The 25,530-nt window shown below is 39.4% G+C and overlaps 1 protein-coding gene across 1 annotated transcript in view; it reads left to right on the top strand.

Moving 5' to 3' along the window:
* The window catches only part of LOC143443705 (uncharacterized), a 162,997-nt gene that overhangs the window by 62,267 nt on the left and 75,200 nt on the right, over positions 1–25,530 (top strand). Inside the window, exons 3-6 of the mRNA XM_076941448.1 lie at positions 2,128–2,216; positions 4,306–4,477; positions 4,881–4,942; positions 6,448–6,716. Coding sequence (XP_076797563.1) covers positions 2,202–2,216; positions 4,306–4,477; positions 4,881–4,942; positions 6,448–6,534 — 336 coding nt within the window. The 5' untranslated portion in view covers positions 2,128–2,201 and the 3' untranslated portion in view covers positions 6,535–6,716. The remainder of the gene's footprint in view (positions 1–2,127; positions 2,217–4,305; positions 4,478–4,880; positions 4,943–6,447; positions 6,717–25,530) is intronic.

The raw sequence follows: 25,530 nt of genomic DNA, 5'->3' as shown, positions 1-25,530 counted from the left end.
CTGAACCCAGGACTTGCATTTTCTTGGCTAGGCTAGAAGTTAGCAAGCCCCAGTGATCCTCTTGCCTCTGTCCTCTTTGGAGCTGGAGGTATTTACAGGTATTTGCAAGGACATTCAGCTTGTTATACCAGGCACCAGGATATGAACCCTGGTCCTTGTGCTTGTGAAGCAAGCCCTCTTAACTTCTGAGCTATCTCTTCAACCTGTATAATTTTCTTTTTGGATGCTAATGTGTTCAGTGTGGTCCAGAAGAGTGCACTGGGGGGGGGGGGGGGAGGAAGGGCTTATGGAAAACAGAGACAGAAAATCATAGGAAGTTGTGTCAGAACTTTTTAACTTGAGCCATCACCAGGGCAACTGCAGCACAGATTTTTTTTATGAGCTTGGATTATTAAATGACATAAAATAATAGTTTGCTGGAGAGCCTCAGCCATGTGTGGATTTATGTCTGAAATGTCATGTACTGCTGCAAGATGTGTACTAGACAGAAGAGAGAGATGGATGTGACAGGGGATGAAGGAACACAGTATAATCTAGTATGAAATAAGGAAGTTGGTAGATGAAGAGCTTTTGGGGAGAAGGGGAAGTATGGTATTATTGGTATTATTTTGGCTTTCTATATCCCTCCCTGCTTGGGATGTTAGGACTCTCTTGTTTTGGCACAGAGCAGTCTTCTCTCTGTTAAAGCTCAGCTTTTTGGCCTTTCTCACACTTGGACCACAGACATATGATTCATGATGAATCCAGTCCACCAGGGTGGATTTTAACTTGGAGCAGAGAAGTAAGGCCGAGATAAGGCTACACAGACGCCATCTGAAGAAGGTAGATGTCAATAGTAGCTAGATCTATTTTAGACTGATTGTGACCCTTAAGAAACTCCATGAACTATAAAATACAGTCTCTCATATTACACCTCAGAACCCAGATACAAAAGCAAGCAAGCAAACAAACAAACAAATGAACAAATGAGTTGAGACACAGCATTCTTGGAAAGGAAGGGTGTTTATAATTCTTGTGTTTCAACAACCAAAGGCCTGTTTTCTTGATGGCACAATCCTGAAGCATTTCCACGGAACTTTAGATGTCATGTGGACAGAAGAAGAAAAAAATTTTTTGTCAAACCATTTTGGAAATTTTGGTTCTGGGAAAAACATAAAAGTAAAGTGGCTTTCATTACTACATAACTTTTGAAAAATCTTTTGAATGTTAACACACTCAAAAAGCTTCAAGACAGAGATAAACAAATGGCATTTTCTCCATTCTGGGAGCACTTCAAGGGCTCTGGAGACACACATGATTCTGAGAAATGCTGCTTATCCTCCCTCTGTCTATCCACAGCATCGACATAATGGTAAGCACAGAGCATGTGCAGTCATGTGCCCTGAATAGACTTTGCAGGAAGAATTGTCTCTCTTTTGGGTTATCACGTATTAGCTTGAGTTATTCTGGCCAGATAGTAGACTCTGCTCTAAGCCAGCAGATCCCTTCTTGGTATTTAGTCTTTTAATTTTTAAGATTCATTTTTTTTTTATTTATGTTAGTACATGGTTACTGTCTTCAGACATATCAGAAGAGGGCATCAGATTCCACTACAGATGGTTGTGAGCCACCATGTGGTTGCTGGGAATCGAACTGAGGACCTTTGGAAGAGCAGTCAGTGCTCTTACCGGCTGAGCCATCTCTCCAGCCCAGGTCCTTAGTCTTTGCTCGTGTATATTTTGATAGATGCTGAATGTCAAAGCTTAAAACAAGGGTTAAAACCTCAAATCCTGAAGTGAACTTAATTTATTCGGACATTTCCAACTTACTACAATCTATATTCAACTTCTTATCCACCCAGTAGCTTAAGGGTGAGAGCTCTCAGCATGATCTGACACAGACTATAAAGAAAGAAAGAAAATCTGATTTTCTTCAAAGGAAGAAACTCAAAACATAACCAACTGCAGCAGAGCTTGTCATGCAAATGGAGACCAAGTAGCCTTGTTGCTCCCAATTATGCCCAGTGTGGAAGGGCAGAGATTTAAAGATATTTAACTCAAGGGAAAGAAAAATAATGGATCATTCATGGACCACTGGCTGTTAAATGAGAAATAAAGCCTTTTCACTCTTTTTTTTCCACCTGCTGAGCTGGCACCGGGAAATATGACACTTATTGATAGCTGTGTCCCAATTGTGCTGCAGACCTCTCTGCTGTTTGGAAGATGGCATTGAAAAAGGTATTGATAAGAATCTGCACAGCATTTACATTTATATTATCAATTTATGATGTTCATATTCAGTGAGGACAGGAACTTTTGTTCACCACTGTATCTTCAGGATGTACAATAGTTAGGCTAGAAATATTTGCTGAATTATTATAATCTGTCTGGAGAGAAGACCTGATGTGGCTGGGCCCCACACAGAGGCTGAGCCCGTCTCATCTCCACCAGCCTGAAGTCTGCTTTTGTGTGTGCAGGCATGTAAAGGTAATTACTGTCATATTTTCTTACATTCTCTGGGAGAAGTCAGGTACTGATTTCTGCCTCTTTCTATTGAGAAGAAATTCATTCTGACTCCTTTGCAAATTCAGAAAATGAACTGCTCTGTTTCTAGCACAGTGACGGCTAAGTACCTGGAACAGTTTCCCTAACAAAACAGCAAAAAAAGTAGCGAATGCATAGTCTTTAAAAGTCTTAAGACATGGATGAATTTTTAAAAACATGCCAGCAAATGTTTAGTGGTTCTTATCGAAGAGGGGATGGGAGCCAAGGGTGGAAAACTGAAATCTGGAAACTTCTTTACCCTGAGGGTGGTTGCCAACACAGTTACACTTAATCTTTGATCTTTCCTTTCCTTTCCTTTCCTTTCCTTTCCTTTCCTTTCCTTTCCTTTCCTTTCCTTTCCTTTCCTTTCCTTTCCTTTCTCTCTCTCTCTCTCTCTCTCTCTCTCTCTCTCTCTCTCTCTCTCTCTCTCCTTCCTTCCTTCCTTCCTTCCTTCCTTCCTTCCTTCCTTCCTTCCTTCCATTTTTTTCCAGAATAACAACTCTGTGTGCAAGAAAAAAGAAACAGACACACAGGGTAGGGGGAGAGTCCAATGTCTGTTCTAATTGTAATGTACCCTAAAACTAACACTCCTTTTTATCCCTTCTTCACACAAATTCTGGGGCAATGTGTTTAAACACAAAGCAAATTAGGGGTTAAAGACTGAGAAGTAAGTCTTTTGTTAATTAAAAACTTACTTTGCCTTTCATGTGGACATTTAAGTCAAATTCATGTGGTCTGGGCAGTCCAAAATACTTCAAGTTTTAAAGTATTCCCAGAGTAGCACTATCCCAAACATCTGGTGAAAATAAGCTTAAATATAAAAGAGAAGAAAATAAAAGAAAAGGCTTATATCAACCCAAGGCCTTGAAGAATTCTTCTAAGAAGGGAAGCAGTTAATACATATTGTTAAACCTATAGACAGAAGAAACAGGTCTGCATAGACTCTAGGTACCATAATGACCAAGTTCATAATCCAAAATAAATATGATTACCATGTTTAAAGAGAAGCTTACAGTTTCTGTAGGGAACATAAAATTATAATGAGGGACTAAGCAGATTTGAAGAAGAACCAAATGCAAATTCCAGGAATGAATTTCTAATAAAAATTAAGACCCAGAGTGTGAATAGACTTAATGCCAGTTAGAAAGGTGGGTGGGGCAGGGGTAGGATGGAGACCTAAAGGGTATGTCCAGCAGATTATCCAGGAGTGCAACACAGAGACACGAAAACAGGAGGCACGCAGGGACACTGGGACGAGTGCACATCTCCCTGGAGTTCAGCACAGGTTGAGAATACACAGAGAACATGCCTGAAGAGGTAAGAACAGAGAACTTTGGATAACTATTAAGGAATAGAATCTGCAGGTTCAAACTTCCTCCCAGTCTCTGGAAAAAGAACTAGAAATGCATGCACATCCAGGTACACTGTAATGAAATTTTAGGATGTGGAGGACAAAGAAAATCATAAAAGTAATAGCACACTTGCTATCACTATTGTGGTGATGCATGACAGACTAGAGAATAAGACATCTAGGTAGAAAGTGGGCTTTGAAGTGTTTTAAATAGAAAATATTTTATTTATTTATTTTGTTGAGAATTTCATATATGAATATTGTGTTTAAACCATTTCCCTTCCCTCTCCTCCTTCAACTTCTCCCATCTCCCTCTTCACTCCTTCTCAAACTCATAGCCTCTTGTTCTTTAACTATTCTTGTTAAACACATGCATGGGCAATTCATGCATGTACCTGTTGGGTTCATTTAGTTTTGATCATATGTTTACAGTTGATCAGGTGGAGCTTGTCCTCAGAGAAGGCTGACACCTCCCTCTGCAGCCATCCATTGCCTGGAGTTCTTCATCTAGCGGTGGAGTCTTGTACAACCTCCACCATTCATTGGCCATCAAATACTGTTGTCATTGTTCAGGGCTTCTGTTGCTTGCTTTCACTTTTCCCAGGTAAGTCTGTTGCAGGTTTTTTTTTTTGCCCCCCCCCCCCCCCGCCCCACCACCATGTTCCCTCTTCATAATGCCTGTGCCCTGCTATTTCTCTGTCTAGAGCTGCTTCTCCCCCCTTGGGCCATGATCTCTCTTTTGTTCCTCATCCCTTCAGTTACTCCAGGTTACATGCTCACATGTAAAGGTTCAGAGCTGGGACCCACAAATAAGGAGGACCATTAAGTGTTTGTCTTTCCAGGTCTGTGTTACCTCATTCAATATATTTTCTAGTTTTATACATTTGCCTGCAAATGCCATGGTTTTATTTTACTTAGAGCTGAAAGACTTTCTATTCTGTATATGGATTCCATTTACATTATCCATTCCTCAACTGAGGGACATTTATGTTGTTTCTATTTCCTAGCTCTTCGGAATAGAGAAGCAATGAGCAGTAGGCATGGCCTTGATAGAATTACATCACTGGAGGTGAGTTTTAGGGGTCTAAAGCTGTAAGCCCCTTCCAGTTCACTGTTTCTGCTTTAAGCTTCTAGTTCCCTCTTCCAGCTACCTATGCCTGCCACTTAATGATATGCCTTCTTATTGTGAGAGACTCTTATCTGTCTGGACCCATAAACTAAAATAAACCCTTTCTTCCACAAGTTGTCTTGATCATGTTATTTTTTGTTAATCAGAAAACAGTTCTAACAGAAAAGTAGCGAATACAATAAATTAGTGTCCAGACTGTGCTTCATAGTCAGACCCTGTCTTATAAAAGCGAATAAAAAAAAATAAGACCAAGTGAGATAAAATAGAATTGAAAAATAGTGTAAGTTTGGAGAAAGATGAGTGTTTAAAGTATTAGGAAGTCTGTGATGCCTTACGAAGAGTGCTCATTAAATTATACTTTGATAATTAGTCGCACATAACTGAAAGAAGAATTGGGAAATAGTTATAATCTCCCATGGTATAAGAGAAAAAAACTCTTAAAACATATCCTCAGTTGGTTACAACAAGATCAACAAGTGTGAGAAAAAGAGGCAGAGCAAGTAGAGCAAAGCTAGGGAGCACAAAATAATTGGGGCTAGCATCTCTGTGGTGAAGATCTTGAGCTACTTATGCCAAGGACCTTGCTTCAGTCGCCAGCACATGGCAGGCAGCTCATACCACCTCTAGCTTCAGCGTCAGGGGATCTGATACCCTCTTCTGGCCTCTGTGGGTGTCCACACTCACACTTACACACCCACACATGGATGGACATATATGCACATCATTAAAAATAAGTGGATAAATAAAAGTAGAACTATGTCAGTAATTTTACTAAAAGTAAAAGGATTAAATGAAGTTATTTAAAAGACTCAGAAAATTTAAGAAGATATCAAATGAACTTTTGGCTTATATATCTTGGATAATGATAATAATAACAATAACAATAATAATAATAACTGAAAATGGGTAAGATATATTAGTTATTTTTCTCATTTCTGTGACAAAATACCAGGTAAGAAGTAACTTACGGGATAAAGGGCCTATTTGTTTTCTCACAGTCCCAGAGGATACAGCCTACCATGCTGGAATGGCTTAAAACAACAGGCAACTGGGTATATTATATTCCCAGTCAGGAAGCAGAGAACAATTGGGTTCAGTCTGGCTTCTTCTAAACCAGCAGTTCTCAACCTGTGGGTCGTGACCCTGTTGGGGGGGGGGGGGTGTCCAATGACCTTTTCATAGGGGTTGCTTAAGACCCTCAGAAAACACAAATGTTTACATCATGATTCCTAACAGTAGCAACATTGCAGTTATGAAGTAGCAACTACATAATTTTATGGTTGGCGTCACCACATCATAAGGAACTGTATTAAAGGGTCCCAGTGCTATGAAGGTTGAGAACTACTGTTCTAGGCAGTCCAGAGCCCCATTTCACACACTGGTGCTTCCTACACTTTGGACAGGTCTCCCCACCTCAGTTAACCTTGTTTGGATAATCTTTCCAGGGCATGTTCAGATGTTTTGTGGTCCTAGAGTCTACCAAGCTGTCAATCAACGTTAACCTTCACAGATATGAAGAGACATCTCACTGAAGAAAACAAGCCAGTGATAAATGATATTCTGCATCCTTCATCATTAGAGAGCTGCAAATTAAAAGAGGATCCTACTAGACTCATTTTAGCATGTCCAAACACAGAAGAAAACCCGACCCCCCAAAACTCCTCAGTCTCCCTAAAACAACAAAATAAAATGACAGCTACAATAAACAATACAGGTAAGACTCAATACATCAAGAATTCTCATGCATTCACGAATTAGAAAGGTAAAATAGTACAGCTGCATTAAAAAATTAAGATCATGACAGTGTTCTTTATAACTACCTCATACTAGATACAGCCAGGAAGACCTTCAGCAGGGACATGGATAAACAAACTGGGAGTCCATGCAATGAGCTTTCAGTCAGTGATGAAAAAGAAATAAGTAATCTAGAGACTTTACAAATATTTTTTCAAGTGAAAGATGCCATTCTTAAAATCTTATGTGCTCTTTAGTTACAATTGTATGAAATTCCTATGAAACATAAAGCTACAGACAGGAAGGCCGGTGGTTACCATGGAGGGAATAGAGGCCACAGAGGAAGGACAGAGGATTTTCTGGTAAACAATCCTCTCCGATGGTGGACATGTGACTTGAGGCTTTTATCAGAATTCATGGAACTTTATAGCACAGTGAATCTCAGTGCATGTAAATTGAGGAAAAAGTCATTTAGTTTGTTGGGAGAATACCAGGGGGAAACTGTGACAGCAGGATCTCAGACTCTACCATAACTGTGTTTCATTTCGTTTATTTATTATGACTTCTTTGAGACATGTTCTCATATATCCCAGACTGATTTCAAACTGATTACGAAGCTAAAGGTGATATTGAATTTCTGACTCTCCAAATGCTGAGATTACAGGGCTCTGCCACCACAGCTGGTTTGTGTGGTGCTAGGAGTTGAAATATTTTTAATTGTTTGACCGTCTTACACATTCATAAAATGAATTTTAGTAATTTTTGATCTACTCTGCTTTTTCCTCTTCCTCTGGAGTCCTTTGACACACCAAGTACTCTCCTATTGTTATGTAGTGTGCTTGTTTGTGTGTACTCCACTGAGATTAATTACAGAGTTCCTAGTCAGATCATGGGTGGAAGGTTATTTTCTGGAGCAAGAGAAACTTCTCAGATGCTAAGCCACAGAAGAAAGTGACATTTCTTCCCCTAACAACCACTAGCTGCCTATAATCCTCAGAGAGGGTGGGGTCTCATGGGTTCCTCTTCCATTCATAATGAAATGCTGATGGCCCCCAGACTTTAATGTAGAGAGTTCACAAGTGCACTGGCTGTGTCATGCTAAGAAGACACCATTGCTGTATATGTATCCATCTTTTGGCTCTTGTTGGGGTTGGGAATTGAACCAAGTGCTTTCTGCATATGAGACGCATATGAGACAAGTACTTTACTGAGCGATATTCTGAGCCCTCACAAATGTATTCTAAGAAGCTTCACCAAAGTGTGGGGATTGTCAAACAACCCTTTCACAGTGGTTTTCTAAGACCATTGGAAAACACAGACATTTACAGAGTAATTCATAACAATAGTAAAATTACAGTTATGAAGTAGCAACAAAAATAACTTTATGGTATGTGTGTGTGTGATCACCACAACACAGGTGTGGGGGGAAAAGATGCAGGGAGTACATTCTAGTTGGAAATATGTCCATGCAGGTATAAAGTAACAATGCACTGTGCACGTATCCTAGAACAGGGTGAGTGACTGGATGGTAGAGTGTAGAGATAGGTTTCTCAATTCTTACACTTAAGAAAAGAGAGGAGGCAGAGATGATTCATTGGCATTAGAAGCCTTAGTAGAAACAGACAGCTGGCTGAAACTAAAGAAAATTGATTATATATTAGAGCTGGAAAGATGACTCACCACTTAAGAGTATGAACTGCTTTTCCATGAGATGTGAGTGCAGTTCTGAGCACCAGTGTTAGGTGCTTAAGTGGTTCACAAATGTCTACAACCCCAGCTCCTCGAGACCCAATGCCTCTGGTCTCTGTGGGCACCTGCATTCATGTACATGTGTCTGTATACACACACACACACACACACACACACACACACACACACAGAGAGAGAGAGAGAGAGACAGACAGAGAGTGACAGAGAGACAGAGAGACAGAGACAGAGACAGAGAAATTTACCTATAATTAAAGACTTTTAAAAAATTTAAAAGCAATTGCTTGTGAGTTACTACACAAACATTTATTTCTTTGTTAGCTAAAAGTACCTAAAATAAGTGTCATCCCAGAAACGATGAACAGATCTTTGCTTGTAATGCCACTATCTTCCAGTAGCCATCAAACCATTCAGACAAAAGGCTGATTCTGGGACTAGGGTAGGAAATATATAAGATAAGTATGGGACATCTCTCAGGTATGGGAAGTGCTCAGAATGTACCAAACAGATGCCAAATGTTCACACAGCAAATACACACAAATAAAATCTCCCCAGCCACGCAGGCAGACAACCTGGTATAGAAATTAGCAAAACTCCCAACACCCAAAGACAGAGCAATCTGAGTAAGAAAGTTAAAATTAATATTGGTTTATAACCCAAAGTACAAAATAAATGGCCACAAGCCTGTAAACATATAAATAAATTATTGAATGAATAAATAGATGAGAGATAAAGACAATTTTCTCATTCAGAAACATTTCAAATAATTTATATGGTATTTTTCCTTCAGGGAGGTAAGCTATAATCTTTATTGCCTAAATGTGGTCTGTGCACAGTGGCTTCCTTTCAGAGACTGTGGTATGGAAGTGGGGGGGGGGGGGGGGAGTATTGGGAAAACCTGACAGACAACATTTCAGCCATCCGAGTAAGGCCAACATCGGTGAATGAAAATAACATTTTGCTTCTGTGGTTTCTGTTCCCAAAACAAGTGATCCAATTCTAGTAATGAGAAAAGCAGCAGGTAAATCCTGACTGTGAGATAAAGCTTCAAAAAGTACATGACTTTTAATCTTCAAACTGTAAAGGCAATCAAAAACAAAGAGAACTAAGAAATTATCGTAGCCAACAGGAACCAGAAAAGACGTTGTGACTTAGTGGGGAGGTGGTTCTATTGTTAAAGCACTGTTTTAAAGCACAAGGACCTGAGTTCAGTTCCCTGAATACATGTAAAAAGCCAGGCAGAACCCAATGTGGTCCCAGTGCAGAGGAGAGAGGGACAGCAGATCCTTGGAGCTTACTGGCCAGACAGCCTAGTCTACTCTGGGAGTTCCAGGAAAGTGAGAGACCATGCCTCAAAAAAACCCCAAGGTGACTTGGTTTCTAAGAAACACACAAGGTTATCCTGTTCCCCCCCACACACACACACACCCACACACACACAAATAAACACACAGATACAGAAGAACTTGCACATGAATATGCACTAACACTGAATTTTTTTTGTTGCTGTTGAAAGAGGGAAACATTGTTATTAAATGTAACATTATATCCAAGTTAGTATCTTCTTGTAGAAAAGGAAGATTAGGTGAAAACTAAGAAAATATGATGTTAATAAATAACAAGAATGCATCCACATTGCTTCAATCATTACAATAAACACAGTAAATTCATGTAAGATGTTAAGGAAAACGGTGTGGAACAGCAGGGGCTCCACTGTATTTGCAACTTCTCTCTAAACCTGAAGAAGCTGTTACAATAAAGTCTATTAATATAGTTTCCAAAAGAAGTAAGTGTTATAAATGTTACAGTAATATAAAAAGATAGTACATTTGGGTAAAATACAAAATCTAAATATATTTTGGCTATAAAAGAAACATCTAAAATATGATAGAATTGCAAGGATAACATTAAAAAAAGAATAAAAAATGGCATATCAGGTGAAATCTAACCAAAAGGAAACTGGTACAGTTATTTTAAGATTAGAAAAGCCAAAATCCTGACTGGAGATAAAGGGGTTCACTTTATATAAAAAAAATGAGAGGGAAAGAGCGGGAAAGAAAGAAAGAAAGAGAGAAAGAGAGAGAGAGAGAAAGAGAGAGAGGTTGATTTTAAAAGTATGTATACCTTAAGAGCATACTTAATAATAGCATTAAATTGGCAGGAAAATGAAACTTTACATGGAAACAGATACAGCCTCCAACCACAGTTGGCCATTTAATTACCCTCCCCATAACAAGCTGATAATATAAGCAATGGAATATAGGGTATTTGAACAACATAATGGAAACTTTAGACATCATCGATATATATCATCTTGACCAGCATAGTGTATGAAATATTTAAAAATATAAGGGATATTTACCAACAGTGGTTATGTTATGAGACATAAAGCAAGCCTTAATGAAATTTTAGAGGATAATCTAATTTGTTTATCTTTTGAGATAGGGTCTCACTGTGTAGACCAAGCTGGCCTTGACTCCCAGAGATCCACAGGCCTTCCCCTCCAGAGTTCTGGGATTAAAGGTGTGTGCCACCATGCCTGATTAATGAAATCTTAGAAGTTAAAAAATATAGAGTGACCCTTCTGAGTACTAGTCAAATGTCAAAGAAGCTAGAAATCAATAGTAAAAGTGGTGACTAAAAGAGTTAGCATCTAGTTAGACTCAGAACGTGCTCCTGCATAATCCAGGTCCTTAGAGAATTTAGAAAACATTATTATGATGGAAACATTATAATAAAAAAACTGCAACCCAAAATGGGTGAGAATTGTGCTACTAAACTTTTTACATAATTAAAAAGAAAGGTTAATCAAATGTAGCAGTGTGAATGCACCTGCACTCCATGGTGATTTTATCTCAAGAATACAGTATTTTAATGTAGAAAATATATTGTGTTTGTACATTACTAGATGTATGGAAGGAAATTATGTAGTAGTCTCAATAGAAGCAAAAACTGTTATCATTTCCTGTAAACTTTCAGCAAACTATTGGTAAAAAGAAAAATTTAAAAATAAAATAAAGAGAATCTTCAACAAGGATGGGGATAGAGAAAATATTTCTTATAATGGTCAAACTTTGAAAACTTTCTCTTTGAAGTAAACAATCCATAGAAAGGGCAGTGGATATAAAGAATAATGTTGCATACTTATTGACATGTCAAAATGAAACTCATTTCTGTATATGCTGAGCCCCAAATTAACGGAAAATGAAATAACCCAGGAAAGATAAGAATGATATATCTCTTAGCACTTTTTCCAACCTTACCCTAAAGCTGAAAGAGTTCAGCCAGTGAAATACAGCCAGAAAATATATATAGTTCAGATAGAACCTAACCCCTGACACTGCATTATTCAAAAATATAAATACTATAGAGAGTTTTGTAGACTCTCAGCATAAATTATCAAAATGAATAAGCTTAGTAATATTGCTAAATAGAGACTTCATATGAAAAGTTCTATTATATTTATGTATGTCAGCAACAGAAAATAAAAAATTTACGCACAAGATTATGTGAAGTACTGCTTTAATAATTTACAATGTTATGAAACACTATGTAAAAGGGAGTAATTTACAAGGCTATGGAAAATACTGAGTCTGTCATGCAGTGGATGTATCAAGAATTCAATACCTTCAGAGGTCTTCATGTGGGCCATACCTTAGGATTGCATTTTTTGCCATGAATCCTTGGATGAGACGCCTTCCTCTGGGAAAGGCTTCAAGCGTGTTTATCACTTGCAAGAATAGATCAGTGGGTTTTCCAAGGCTGTTGCTCCTTGACTGTAAAGTCAACCCACTCTGTATGTATCATCCACCAGGCAGACTTGGGCTGAGGAAAGCCAATGCTCGGGCTGCTTGCTATGCATGGGTAATAGCACTTTCATCTCTGCAGGAGCTTCATGTCTCCTGCCAGCATCATAGAGCAGAAATAGCAGAACTTATTAGCTTGTAAGTAGTGTAAAATCAAATCTCAATCCCAAAAAGTACCCAGCAGTGATCTAATAAAAGATGGGTAAAATCTCTTAGAAGAAAACTACAACCCTTCATTGGGAGACATTAGAGAAGATGGGTGAGTTGAGGTACTCTCATTGACTGGTGGACTCACCATGGTGAGGGGGCCTATGACTCTGAGTGGATGTATAAATTCAGTCTTACAGATTTTTCATAGATTAGACAATCAATTTGGATATGTGCAGTCATGAAAAGTCACACTTATGTGCAGAAAAAGAAGTCTTGTCATGTAGAAATCACAGATGATCTTAAAGCCACAATAGTTCCAGTGGTGTGGTACTGAGGACAGGGTTGACAAAAAGGTAACATGAGAAAAGTGACATTGAAGATTAGCAGGTAATGATGGATTTTCACATAAATCATCATGAGATAATGTCCTGGGCGAATGAAAAGGAGTGAGAAAAAAAAAAGCAGAGTCAGAAAGAAGCTGGGCTTCATATATTGTGTTGCAGTACATAGAATTGTACGGTAAACAGGCAAATAGAGGTGACATCATGTAAGTATTCTCAATAAAAAAAAATACCCAGGTAGATAAAAACCCAAAACGTGACAGGCAAAGCCACAAAGTTGTTGAAGGTGGGAGAATAGATTCATGTTTTGGGTTTAAAACAAGACCAACAATTACTACGTGAGTACCCTGGAACTAAGAAATTGTTTTTATTAAAGACACCATAAAGGAAGAAAGGCAAGCCCAAACCATAATGAGATCTCCACAATGCACACGACTGACAAGCACTTCCTGTGCAGATGTCCAAAAATAACTCACATCAACAAGAAATCGACAAGAAACCCAGTAGAAAATGCCTTAATGAGTTACCCAGATCTTCCAAATTTGACATGTTTTATTATACAATATCAGGAAGGCACATTCTCAATATCACACTGATCTCATCAGAAAAGTTCTTAAGTATTAGGGAGCTGTCAAGCCTACTGTGGCAGATATGTGGTTTTCAACATTCTAATTTTCTCCAGGGAGCTCAGATTTGATCACTGACGACACAATCAAATACTGTTGATTATTCTCCTTGAAGTGACAGGCTCAGTTGGTTCATTTTTGAAGAAGTGTCTGCCAAATACCCAATCTAAAACACCATAGTTTGTCTGTCATTCGTGCCTTCAAGTGAAAATGGTGTTTATTTCAGAAAACACAGCTAGTACAGCTGGCGACTCAGACAATGGCACAGGTTACTCCCCCCCCCCCCCCCCCCCGTGACAATTGTTTTGCTTTGGCTGGTTGTAGAAATATGTTCACATTTGCTCATATCGTGGCTAAGAGATGCTTTGTGGGTTACAATTTTACTTCTTTATTAAGGTTATTCTTTCTTTTTTTCTTTTTCTGTCCAAGACAGTTTCTCTCGGTTATATAGGTCTTACTGTCCTGGAACTTGCAGATATCGGATTGCCTCTTCCTCTTGAGTGCTGGGATTAAAGTCATGTACTGTTTATGCCAGGCTCAGGGTCATTCTTAAATAGAACCAACATTTGGATTTTTTTTCTTCTAATAAAGAATATAATCATTTTAAGTCTGTTATCATTGCCTCGGTCTGTGCTAAGAGTCCTGAGGTTGTGCCCACTATTAGTACAAATGTCAAAACAGTGAAATCACATTGTAAGTTATTTGAACACAGTTTATGGGCTTCCTGGAGATGTAGCTCTGCAGAGCTTGACAATGGCTGCCCTAGGTGGGTGATTTCCTCAGCATCTACAACATGGTGGTAAGAAGGGTACTTGAAATCCAGGTGTTCTTTGGCTCAATTTTCTGCAGTGGAATGACTCAGAACCATTCTGGGTGACCTGGTAATTCTGGGTGACCGTGTTAACTTTTTTCTGTTTGAGACAGGGTCTTATTTTTTGAGACCTGTCAGGTTTAGAACTTGCTTTGTAGACCAGGTTGACCTGGAGCTCACAGAGATAGAGCCACTCTCCACTGTCTCTTAAGTGCTGGGATTAAAGGCACATACCCCAATGCCTGGATAATGTGAACCTTTCAATGGTGCTCTCTTAACATATCCTATTTGAAAACATGATGTCAGGACCTTAGAGATGAATGTAGTAAGGCCAAAAATGTGGAGGCGGGGGGGGGGGAGGGGGAAGCCATGTTTCAACTTTTTCTTAAGTTTCCCCCTTTTCCTCTTACAAACTGGATTAAAAATTTCCTGGCCAAAATGGCATTAACCTACTCATTGTACTATATAATATTATAGAATATTTATTTTATAGGTTAAAATGCTTTTAGCGTTTTAAACTAAGGTTGACCTAAAGACATCTCAAAACTTTGAGTCCATATATAACAAACTGTATGTTGATTTAGAACATTAATTAACTGAATGTTTTATTCAAAAGGCTTCCTCAGGAAGATGGCTCAGCATCTGCCGATCTGGGCAGTGCAGATGTAGTCTACCACTGGTGAGTGACTGACTAGAGCCATGTTAAAATACAGTAGAGTCTCAATGCTACCCAGTCACGCTGTTTTCGACACTCATTTCTGATTTTGTCCATAAATATTGCTGTCCTTGTTTGCAGCAAAGTTCTCAGAACTTCATCTGACTCTGAGGCTTGCCTAACTTGGGAATCATCCTTTATTCAAACTCTGTTCAACTTAATGTATCTGAACTTCTTCTCTTGAAAATTCCAAATAACAGAAACTGGCTGTAACAAACAAACAACAATAATGAAAAGATGGGGATTATTCAAAATCCAGGACAGAGTTGACCTAGCCTCTTTACAACATAATCAGAGCTCAGCTTTTTCCTCTGTCTGGGTTTAGCTTCATGTAGTGTCAGTTTCCTTCTGAGCCTGTTTTGTTTTCATTTTTCATTGAGAGAAATGTATGCCCTTGGCTCTAAAGATTTCACCCACACACCACAAAATTCATAGGTAGTTAGGATATCATTTCTTGAGGCCAACCAAAAACATTTGGTGTGATATTTTTAGACCTAACTGGGACATGTGGTCACCATTGGACTGGTAACTGTGGTCCAAAATGGAATTGTGCTGATTGGTTTAGGCCTGGATAACTGTGCCCCTAGGCCATATTTGTAAAGAAGGTATGGTCTTTCCTCACTTTCCTCAAAGGGATTCCTTGGTTTTAGCTTGGGTAGGAGGTATGCAACTGCATCTAGTTTGTGGAGCCAGAGATAATACGAAACATCCCACAGTGCACAGAACCTCCTATCCTGTTGTTTATAACACCATGTAGAAACCACTATATGATCACGGAGAATTGTCTTTTTCAGAATGTCAGTAGTGCCAAGAATGGGAAATGCAATCCCTGAGGAAGATGTCAAATTCAGGGTAAAACTGGAGAATCCAGCAAAAGGAAAGAAAACGGACACGAGAGGCAAGCATCGAGCTTTCACATGCATATTTCCCCAATTCTGGGACACTGGAGAGTCTTTCCTCTGAAAACTCAGGAATCATTTGTCTAGTTTCAAATCCTACTTGGAAAAGCAGAACTCATATTTTCCTTTTCATTAGAAATATAAATAGGACTGAAATGTTGTTAATTGAATAAGTATGAAGTTATTTGAAGAAGAAGTTTACATAAGTTTACCTTAGATAGACTTAAGAATTATGATTTCCCCAAATTAGTATGTTATCTCTGGTTTCCTTGCCTTCCAGTTCACCAGCTAGATAATGTAGGAAGTTGACTTTATGTTCACACTAAATTCTCTTATAATAGTAGATTCTGTGAGATGGAGTGCCCAAAAGATTTTCAGAAATCTGCATGATACTATCTAGACAAGCAAGAGAAGGCCCAAACTGTTAGAAACAGCCTTTCAATCTACACCACTTTCTAAACATGAGTATATTTTCTATTTTGACTTGAATTGTTAGGGGGAAAAAGAGACAAAAACCTTAAAATACCTTTGCCATTTTTATTTTGGCTTCTTTTTGAGTCCTCTTAAATGTAGATCTCTGCCTCTTCCCACAACAATGAGTTTTACCCACTCTATTTAAATCCCCACATCAGGGATTATATGTAGGCCTAGCTGGCCTGGAACTTACTTTTTAGACCAGACTAGTCTTGAACTCATTGAGATCTTTCTGTTGCCTCTGCTCCAGTGCCAGGATTAATGACCTCAAACTGACCTTTCTGTAGCCCTGAGTGAGCATCTCAACTTGGCTCTTGAGCAGCATCCAAACAGCCGATCTCTTTCTTTGCCTTGTTTCTTTCTCTTCCTGGTTTTTAGGCCTTCTGGATTGTTTTCTAACTTCCCTACCTTTTTATGTTCTTTTCTCCTCAGCCTCTTAAAGTTGGAGCTCTCAGCTTCTAATTCTAATCTTCAGGGTTGCCAGGAAGAAAACAGCCCAAAATGCAATACCAGAAACAATAAACCAATACAAAGGATACATGACCAAAGTTAGCTCTTTTGATGCTACTCCAATTGATGGCCAGGGGAGTGTGGGAAGGAGGAGCTCAGTTCTATTAAAGGGGCGGGCCACTGAGAGTTTGTCCATGCTCCAGTGAATACATAGATAACACAAATTGGACTTGTTTTGTTCCTTTTCTCTTTTTATATGCTGTGGGGGAGATCACAAGGGTAGCAGCAGATATGGCAGCACTGGGAAGTGAGGGTGACAGGGTGTATAATGTGAAATTCCCAAAGAATCAATAAAAATATTATGTTGGAAAAAAAGAGTGAATTGAAAACTTTTCTGAGGAACAAACAAAAAGAGTGAATTAAAAATTTTGCTAAGAAACAATAAAAAGAAAGGAAAAATAATTAACATGCACACACACACGTGTACACATACACACACACACACACACACACATACACACACACACACACAATCAGTAATCTAAAAACAAAAAAATGTAAAAGAAGCCATAAGTGGTGGTGCTAATCCCAGTGCTTGGGAGGCAAAGGCAAGCAGTGGATCACTGAGTTCAAGACCAACCTGGTCTACATAATGAATTCTAGGTCACCATGGCTGTGTAGAGAGACTCTTTCTCAAAAAACAAATGAATAAAAAAACCAAAACCAAACAAACAACAAAGAAAAAGGAAAAAATCTAAACAAACAAGAAGAGAAATGTAAAAGAAAGGAGTATAGAAATGCTCACAGGTGATTTCTACATTATCAGTAGTTTAGTTACATACAAAGGGATAAAACCACTTTAATTAAAATGGGAAAATGTCATACAGCTTTGTTGTTTACAAAAATATGTTTTAAACTCAAACAATAATAGGTTTAAATTTAAAGGATGATCAAAGCCAAATTATAAAAAGAATATAGAAGATAGCAGGTATCAAAATTCAACTTTAAAATGAGAATTGGTATTTATATCAAATTTCAGACAAAGAAAAATATTTTATAAGTTCAAAAGGTTGTTCTATCAAATAAGTAGAAAAATTATAAACACAAACACAATTACAGTGAGAAATAAAATCTTCAACAATAATAGTTGTAGAACTCCATGCTCTATTTTCAGTAATGGACAGAGCAATTGATAAGGAGATTAAATTAGGGAGAGGAAGCTTTCAAGCAATGTAACTGATATGTCTCTAACAGACATCTACAGAGCAATCTATCTCACATTAGAAAATTACTCATTTTCCTCGTGTATGTACAGTATTCTAGGTTAGACCACAAAATAGCCCCATACAAATCTTAATGATTTTAAACATTATCTGAATCATAAAACATGCTCTCTGTCTTCAATGTAAATCTACAATTGTAGGAAGCTTGAAAATTTGCAAACTCATAGGGATTAAAACACTCCTAAATAACTGATGCTTTAAAGAAATAAGCACTGTGAAAATTAGAAACACTTTGTATTTGATGAAAATGTATAAAAGTATCTTTAATTTCCAGATGTAATTGTCATCTTGGAGGCTTAGTGCTGAATAAGCCCACCCTTTCTAGTTCTTTCTGAACTCTGGCTGGCTGATTGAACTCAGCTCTTCTGACTCAAACTCCTCTCCAAGCTGACTAATTCTGTCTGGTTTCTCTCAGCTTCTTAATGAACTGCTCTGCTTGTCCTCAAACTTAACTTTTCTGCCTCCTTGTTCTCTGGCTTCAACTGCCTCTGATGACCTGCATGGAACTGCATGAACTCAACAACTCCACTGCACTGCCTGAACTGAAGTGAACGGCACTCATTGAACTGTCCTCTACTAGATGTCATTGTTTGGGATTAAAGGTGTATAGGAAAGGCCAGTCTGTATTCCAGCCAGAGAGATTACAGGTGTGTTTAAAGGTGTGTGGTATTTCTGCATTCCAGCTGGATCACACAGACCTAGGCAGTCTTTGTATGTGATCCCTTGCCAAAACAGCCATGTTGCTGGATTAAAATTCCTGTACAAAAATGAAGGTACATCATGTCAGAACTTAGTGGATGAAGCTAAATCTGTGTTTAGAGGGAAATTTATAGCTATAAGAAGCAAAGGACTATGAGGGTCCGTATTCAAAACTATTGATACAATATTGAACCCAGCCCAAGACGTTATTGAAGCATGAGGTCCTTTTGTGACAATAAAGATCACAAAAGCCATTGCAACTGGCCCTGCATACAATGCCATGACATATCTAGCCCAGGCCTCTGAGGCCTTTGAAGGCCATTCCTACACCTTTAGCCTCCACTCTGTCTCTTTCTGACAGTGCTGAGGATTGAACCCAGACCCTTACACATGCCAGACAAACACTCTACCACTGATCTATGTTCCCAGGCCCTGAAATAATGTCTCTTGCTTGTGTATCTAAAAGTGTCTACAATTGATAGTGAAAACAAGTTCTTCCTCACCTTATCCCTCCTCCATGGCTATGTGGTTGGAATTTATTCATTGATGCCTTTCAGGGGGTTATATTCTACGTTGCAAATTCATTGGCCCTCAAGTTCTGGCTATTTATCTTCTAAACATCTCCTGAAAGATCTCTCTCACAATTGGGCTAAAATCACATGAGTCTAAACTACTATAATATTGCACCTAAATCACTTGAAACTTTCCTCTAGAACCTTGCTTACCCCTCTACCATATATATATCTAAAGAGAATGTTTGCATTTGTAACACAGTCATCTCATTCACCTGCTCAAGACCCTACCATGGCTTTCCACTCTTCAAAATCGATCAAAATCCCTATGTGGATGGCAGGGTTCTGAGTAGTCAATGCTTTCCTCCTCAGCTGCATCTGTGTACCAATGCCTACCCATCAATGCTCCTGCTTCATTGGCTTTCCCCTGTGTTCCCACACAGCACCAACAGACAGGGGGTACTTCCCATGTCTTTGATGATGAGTGAGCAAATGACTATGTGGACAAATGAGGGAAGAAATGACTATGGCAGATTAGGAGAATTTAGCTCATGGGAGATGCTGCCTTTGGAGGACATGATTTCCTTTCGTGCCCAGCCGGTGCTCTCTTTGGCAGATGTTCTGCATGAGGAAGCACTGTCTTACTTTCAGTGTGTTAATCCCAACAGGGAGATCTGTAGCAGAGAGCCGCCATGCCTCTGTGCACCTGTGAGAGTGGCTACGAGACCAGCAGACTGATAACAACAGGCACAGGAAGGCTAAGATGCATCCAGGCCACCTGGTACAAGCAGGAGCGAGGGCGGACGGGATAGGTTCTGTTCTTTTCTCCTTTTTACAGGTTTAGCACTTAGAGCAGGTACATACTTAGTAGATGACGATCAGTGATACAGATGAAAGGTGAGCCTTTATCAAGATGCATACATACCTTGAATTTTTGTGCCTGTTAGCTTTGGGCCTCTTTACAGCACCTGACAAAATGAGGACTCAGGGCTGGCCTCTGTGATAATTGTCCCCTGATCCTAGCACACTGAAGAAAGAGAGGGTGACAGGTCACTCACAGTGAGGTTGAAATGAGAGCAAGGTTGGAGTATTCACAGAGAGCCGGTGCTTCCATTAGTGGGAGGTTTTGTGTTCATTTTGGGGTATAGGAAGAAATGTTTTTTCTATGTGAGGGTTCTGTGAAGACTGAGGACAAGACTCTGCTGAGACATTGCGGGGGCATTCAGAATAACTTTATAAATGAAAGTTTGTAAACATCTGGTCACATTTATATCTTTATATTGAAGAGGGACTAAGACTCTAAGCTCGTGTGGGAGAATGAGCAGGATGGTACTCTCTGACTTTTGAGTAACACAGAGCTAAATCTAGACACTCCACCCAACACACCAGAATCCACAGATGCTCAGAAGCCAGCCAGAACCCCTTCCCTAGAAGTTCTCTGTCCTGCCAAAGAAGCAGGCACTCTAACAGGTTCCAGTCACTGGACCCTCTCGGGCCTTTCCACCTTCGTAGCTGCCTGTGGATTTTTGAAACTGCAGAGTCACCTTGAGTCACTTCTCATCACCACTTCCTCCACCCTAGACTCTTTCTTTTCTCAAGGAACTATCAGCCAACTACGGACAGTAAGCATTTTCTTTAAGCAATTAAGTCGCTTGGAGGAACTATGTTAGTCAAGTTTCAGACCATCTTACTACTGGGACAATATGAAGGAATTTATGATTTAAGGCTGGTTTTTTGATTCATGATGATGATGGTGAATCATTGAGTGTCTCTCTGTGTGTATGCAAGTGTGGAGGTCAGAGGACAGCTCTTAGGAGTCACTTGGTTCTCTTACCTTGTGAAGGCAGGATCTCTTGTGTCATTTCTGCTATGCTGTGTACTCTGGGATAACTGTTCCACAGGTTTTCAGAAATTCTGTCTCCCCACCCCATGTCAACTAGGAATTCTGGTATTACACATGCACATCACTATTTTTGACTTTTTTTTTTTTAATGTGGATAACAGAACACAGGTTGTCAGGCTAGCAAGCTTTTTTTTTTATCCATTGAGCCATCACACTGGCTCTGATTTGACTTTTTGTTATTGTTGTTGTTTGTTTGTTTTGGCTGTTGTTGCTTTTGGTACAGGGTCTCATATATCCCATGCTGGCTTTGAACTCACCGTGTAGCCAAGGATGGTCTTGAATTCCTGATCATCCCACCTTACCTGTCAAGTGCTGGGATTCCAGGCCTGTGGCACCACCCACGCCTGGTTTTATATGATGCTGAGGACTGAATCTTGGTCCCTGTGCATGCTCGGTAAGCACTTTACCAGTTGTCTACACCCCTAGGCTATGAGACTGATTTATGATATCTTTTAATTTCTACTGAATCATCACATTCTCAGTTCTAATAAATGCCTTTTGCAATGAATTTTCTATATATTACAACGTTTGCCTCCCTTGACAGTCTGCGAAGTGTGGGTTGGCCGTCTTTATTCATTATACAGAGAAGAATATTACCTTTCAGGGAGTCAAGAGGACCTGTCCTGGACATACCACCAGTCTGAAGGAGTAGTTATCTTGACTTTAAGTATAATGCTTGCTTCTCTGAATGCGTAGGGAATCTCAAGCTAAGTGTATCCTGAATAGTTTGGGGATCTACCCTAGTTTTTAGCACAGTTAAAGTTGTTAGGTGTCTTTCAGAAGTATAAGAAACAATTGATCCAATGCAGTTTACATAGACTTTTCTGCAGTTGGCACAGAGTTCTAGGCTAAATTTTGAGATAAGAAGTGGGAAAATCCAAGCTCTGCCTACATAGAGCTCATATATGAGGGAACTTTGCTTGTCAAAGATGTCTTCCCAACCCTTTCCCAATGCCCTTCAGCCCTTTAGAAAGAAAAGAAACACTTTCTTTTGCCAAGCTGGAGGTCTTGCCTTCTCAGGCTGTCTTGATCTGGGAAGAGAAAAAAATGGTCCTGGAAATCTGGGACTGGGCTTTATCCAGACCCTGATAGGAGTGAGCTGCTTCATCTGGACCAAGATCCTATGGCAACCAAGAGTGTGGTGAGAAACAGCATATATATTTCCCATAGCACCAAGACGTGGACTGATAGCTTTCATGCCTTGAGCTCTGTGGTTATACACATCCTAGCACAAAGAGACGCTATCAGATTCTGTTGAGAGCTTGGCCTGTCTGTGTAATTGAGAGAAACAAATGGCCATTGCCTTCAGTCTTACTGGCAAATGGATTGTCTCTCAATCATATAAAACCTTCACTGCTAGTTCAATATTGTGTAGAGCTGCTATAGCTAGGCTTAATAAAACAAACCTGTAATTTCATCTGTGGTAGAGGCAGGAGGATCAGGAGTTCAAGGTCAGCTATTGTGTACATAGTAAATTCAAGGTTAGGGTAAGCCTTGTAGGAGCTTACATAAAAATATGAAAAAATAAACAATCAAATAAACATATAAATGAATAGATAGATAGATAGATAGATAGATAGATAGATAGCTGTGGTAATTGCTTTCCAAAACGAAACAGTGGACCTAAACAGCCTTTAAGGATGGCTGAGTCAATAGGAAAGAAAATATTTCAAATATCTGAAGCATCTGCATGTGAAAATGGTACCCCTTTTCCCAGGGCCCCATAGTACTCACTGAGATACTAAGCTGGGAACAAGGGTCAGTATGGGGAGAGTCTCTACCTGAGACTTGGGGCAATGGAGTTTTTTCATGGTTATTGACTTTATTATCCTTTTTGATCCATCACTATTCTTGGGTCACAACAGCTTTTCTAGGCTGGTGGTCTGCTTAGTCTTTTGCTTTCCCTCTCAGTATGGATCCCTTTCTAAGAACGGTACTGGGATATGGGTCCCTCTCTAGGCATGCTACTGAGATGTCTACTGTCTGGGGAATCAGAAACAGGGGACACACTGGCCTTCCTTGCTCAGCTGAGCAGAATCTTGGACCAAGGGCCTATTCTTGGGTAAAATTTTGAGATTTAAAGAAAGAAAAAAAAACCAATCTTCCCTACAAAGTTCAGTGCTGAACTTACTATTCCTTTCTTTCTTTTAAGGAAACAGCACATTGGAGATTGGGAGGTACTTGGGGACCTCATACGATCTCTACCATTTGTTATTGTCCATCAAATAAAACAACAGAGCCAAAGGTCTAATTTACAGTGACACTTGGTTCGAAACCCAGTTGACTTCAGGAGAGCCAGGTAAAGCTATGTCAGACTTCATTCCCCACGAGATACCAACTGGAATCTAATCTTGGACCATAAAAATACCCAAAGTAATTCCCCCCCCCCAAAGGGAGTAAAATAAACTAAATAAAACACAGCTACATTTTTCAAACACTTATAAACTATATAAAACAAATTTAATAGAAGACTGCAACAATGTTCCATTGGGGGATGCCTTTTGGGTTTTGAACTGAAATGCACTAGCCAATGCTTTCTAACTTGTTGCTTTCCGACTCTGCAATGCCTTTATCAGTCTCTCTCTATAGAGGAGGATCAGGGAACATTTGGCCAGAGCAAGTTTTGTTGTTACTACTTGTGAGATGTTGATGGTCTTACTGGAATTTGGTGAGTAGATGCTGCTAAACATCAAAATGTACAAGATAGTTCCCCATGACAAAGAAATATCTAATCTGAATATCAATAGCACTGTTATTGAATATCAATTCTTTTATAAGCATGGGCATTTAAAACTGAGTTGTTATTTGAATTTTTTTTCTTAAAGGGATGTGGGTTGCAAGTACATCTGCCCAAATATTCCGGAATTTAAATGACCTGTGATGGGGTCCAGTGTGATGGTTTGAATATGCTTGCCCCAGGGAATGGCACTATTAGGAGATGTGACCTTGTTGGAGTAGGTGTGGCCTTGTTGGAGGAAGTGTGTCATTGTGGGTGTGGGCTTTAAGCCCCTCATTCTAGTTCCCTGGAAACCAGTCTTTTGTTTGCCTTCAGAACATGATATAGAACTCTCAGCTTCTCTCACACCATGCCATGCCTGTCTGGGAGCTGCCATGTTTCCTGCCTTGATGATATTGGACTGAACCGTTGAACCTGTGAGCCAGCCCCAATTAGATGTTGTTCTTTATAAAAGTTGCCTTGGTCATGGTGTCTCTTGACAGCAATGGAAACCCTAACTAACACATCTGGGAATGGGATCGGAGGGCAAAAGGAGATCTATGTGGACTTCCCTAACAACTTCTCCTGGCAATGGGCCCACCCAGTTTACCTTTAAGATCCTGAATTGCCATTGTTGCCCAGACTTTCAGGGTAGCTGCTCTATGAGCTTTACTTAAATCATAAAAAGTGAGCACGTGCCTCCTAAATCAAGCAAGGCACTGCCTGAATCTATAGGTAATCTATACATAATACCCACACTGCCTCACAGGGATCAGTGTATTTTTTTTTTATCTTAACATTTCCTGTACAGCTAGCAAATTGAATTTTCATAATTGCTACTACATTTCTGGTAATTTCCATTTGTTTCCCAGAAGCCTCTACAAAGCGGATTGTCACAAAGAGCAGACCTAAAGATTTTACACAGCTATGAAGGGACACCCAGCAGAAATCTCTGGTGACAGCATTTATTATTATTATTATTTAAAGCTTTAAAAGCCATCAACATTAGCAAAGTGCCATCACCTTTCAGGACGCTCCCTCTTTTCCTTCAGGAAGATGTAGGAGCAATCAGTCCTACAAGAAGGTTCTGTTGACTCACAGAGACAAGGAGTTCCTTAATTGCCACTTTTCTCAGTGTTTGAAATGTTTGAAATGTGCCTGAGTTTTAAAAAGAAATTTCAATATTGAAATGACAACTCTTATCCTAATTAGTTGAGTTCTTTCACTGTGTGTCTTTTTCCAGTTCCCCATGAACACATAAATATAAGTTTGGAAAATTTCGCTCTATTTTATTTGACAAGCTTTGAGCAAGGGGACTTATTTATGTATAGAATATCTGGATTTCAGAAGGGATTTCAGTAAAAATGAACAGAGATGGAAAGAGATGAAAAGAGAGTAAATGTTTGACCTGCTAAACTTTTGTCTGCACCACAATGTCCCCATCAGAGGGACATCTAAGGGAAAGGAGCAGTTCCTATGTGTTTTGCTACCTGTTAGTGTAGTGGTTAATTTTGTGTGTCAGCTTGGCCATACCATACAGTGACAAGATTAAATTTCCTTTCCACATGTGTATCTGTGAGAGAGCTACTGCAGAAGACAGGCATGGACCGAAAAGTCAGGGCAGTAGATTGTGCTCCCAGTGTGAGTGGGTAGCGTCTCATCAGTTGAGGGCAGAAATGGGATAGAAAAACTGCAGGAGAAG

This window comes from Arvicanthis niloticus, chromosome 10, assembly GCF_011762505.2.
Source record: "Arvicanthis niloticus isolate mArvNil1 chromosome 10, mArvNil1.pat.X, whole genome shotgun sequence".
NCBI lineage: Eukaryota > Metazoa > Chordata > Mammalia > Rodentia > Muridae > Arvicanthis > Arvicanthis niloticus.
The sequence above is the reverse complement of the archived record's forward strand: the minus strand, read 5'-3'. Positions and strand labels throughout refer to the sequence as shown.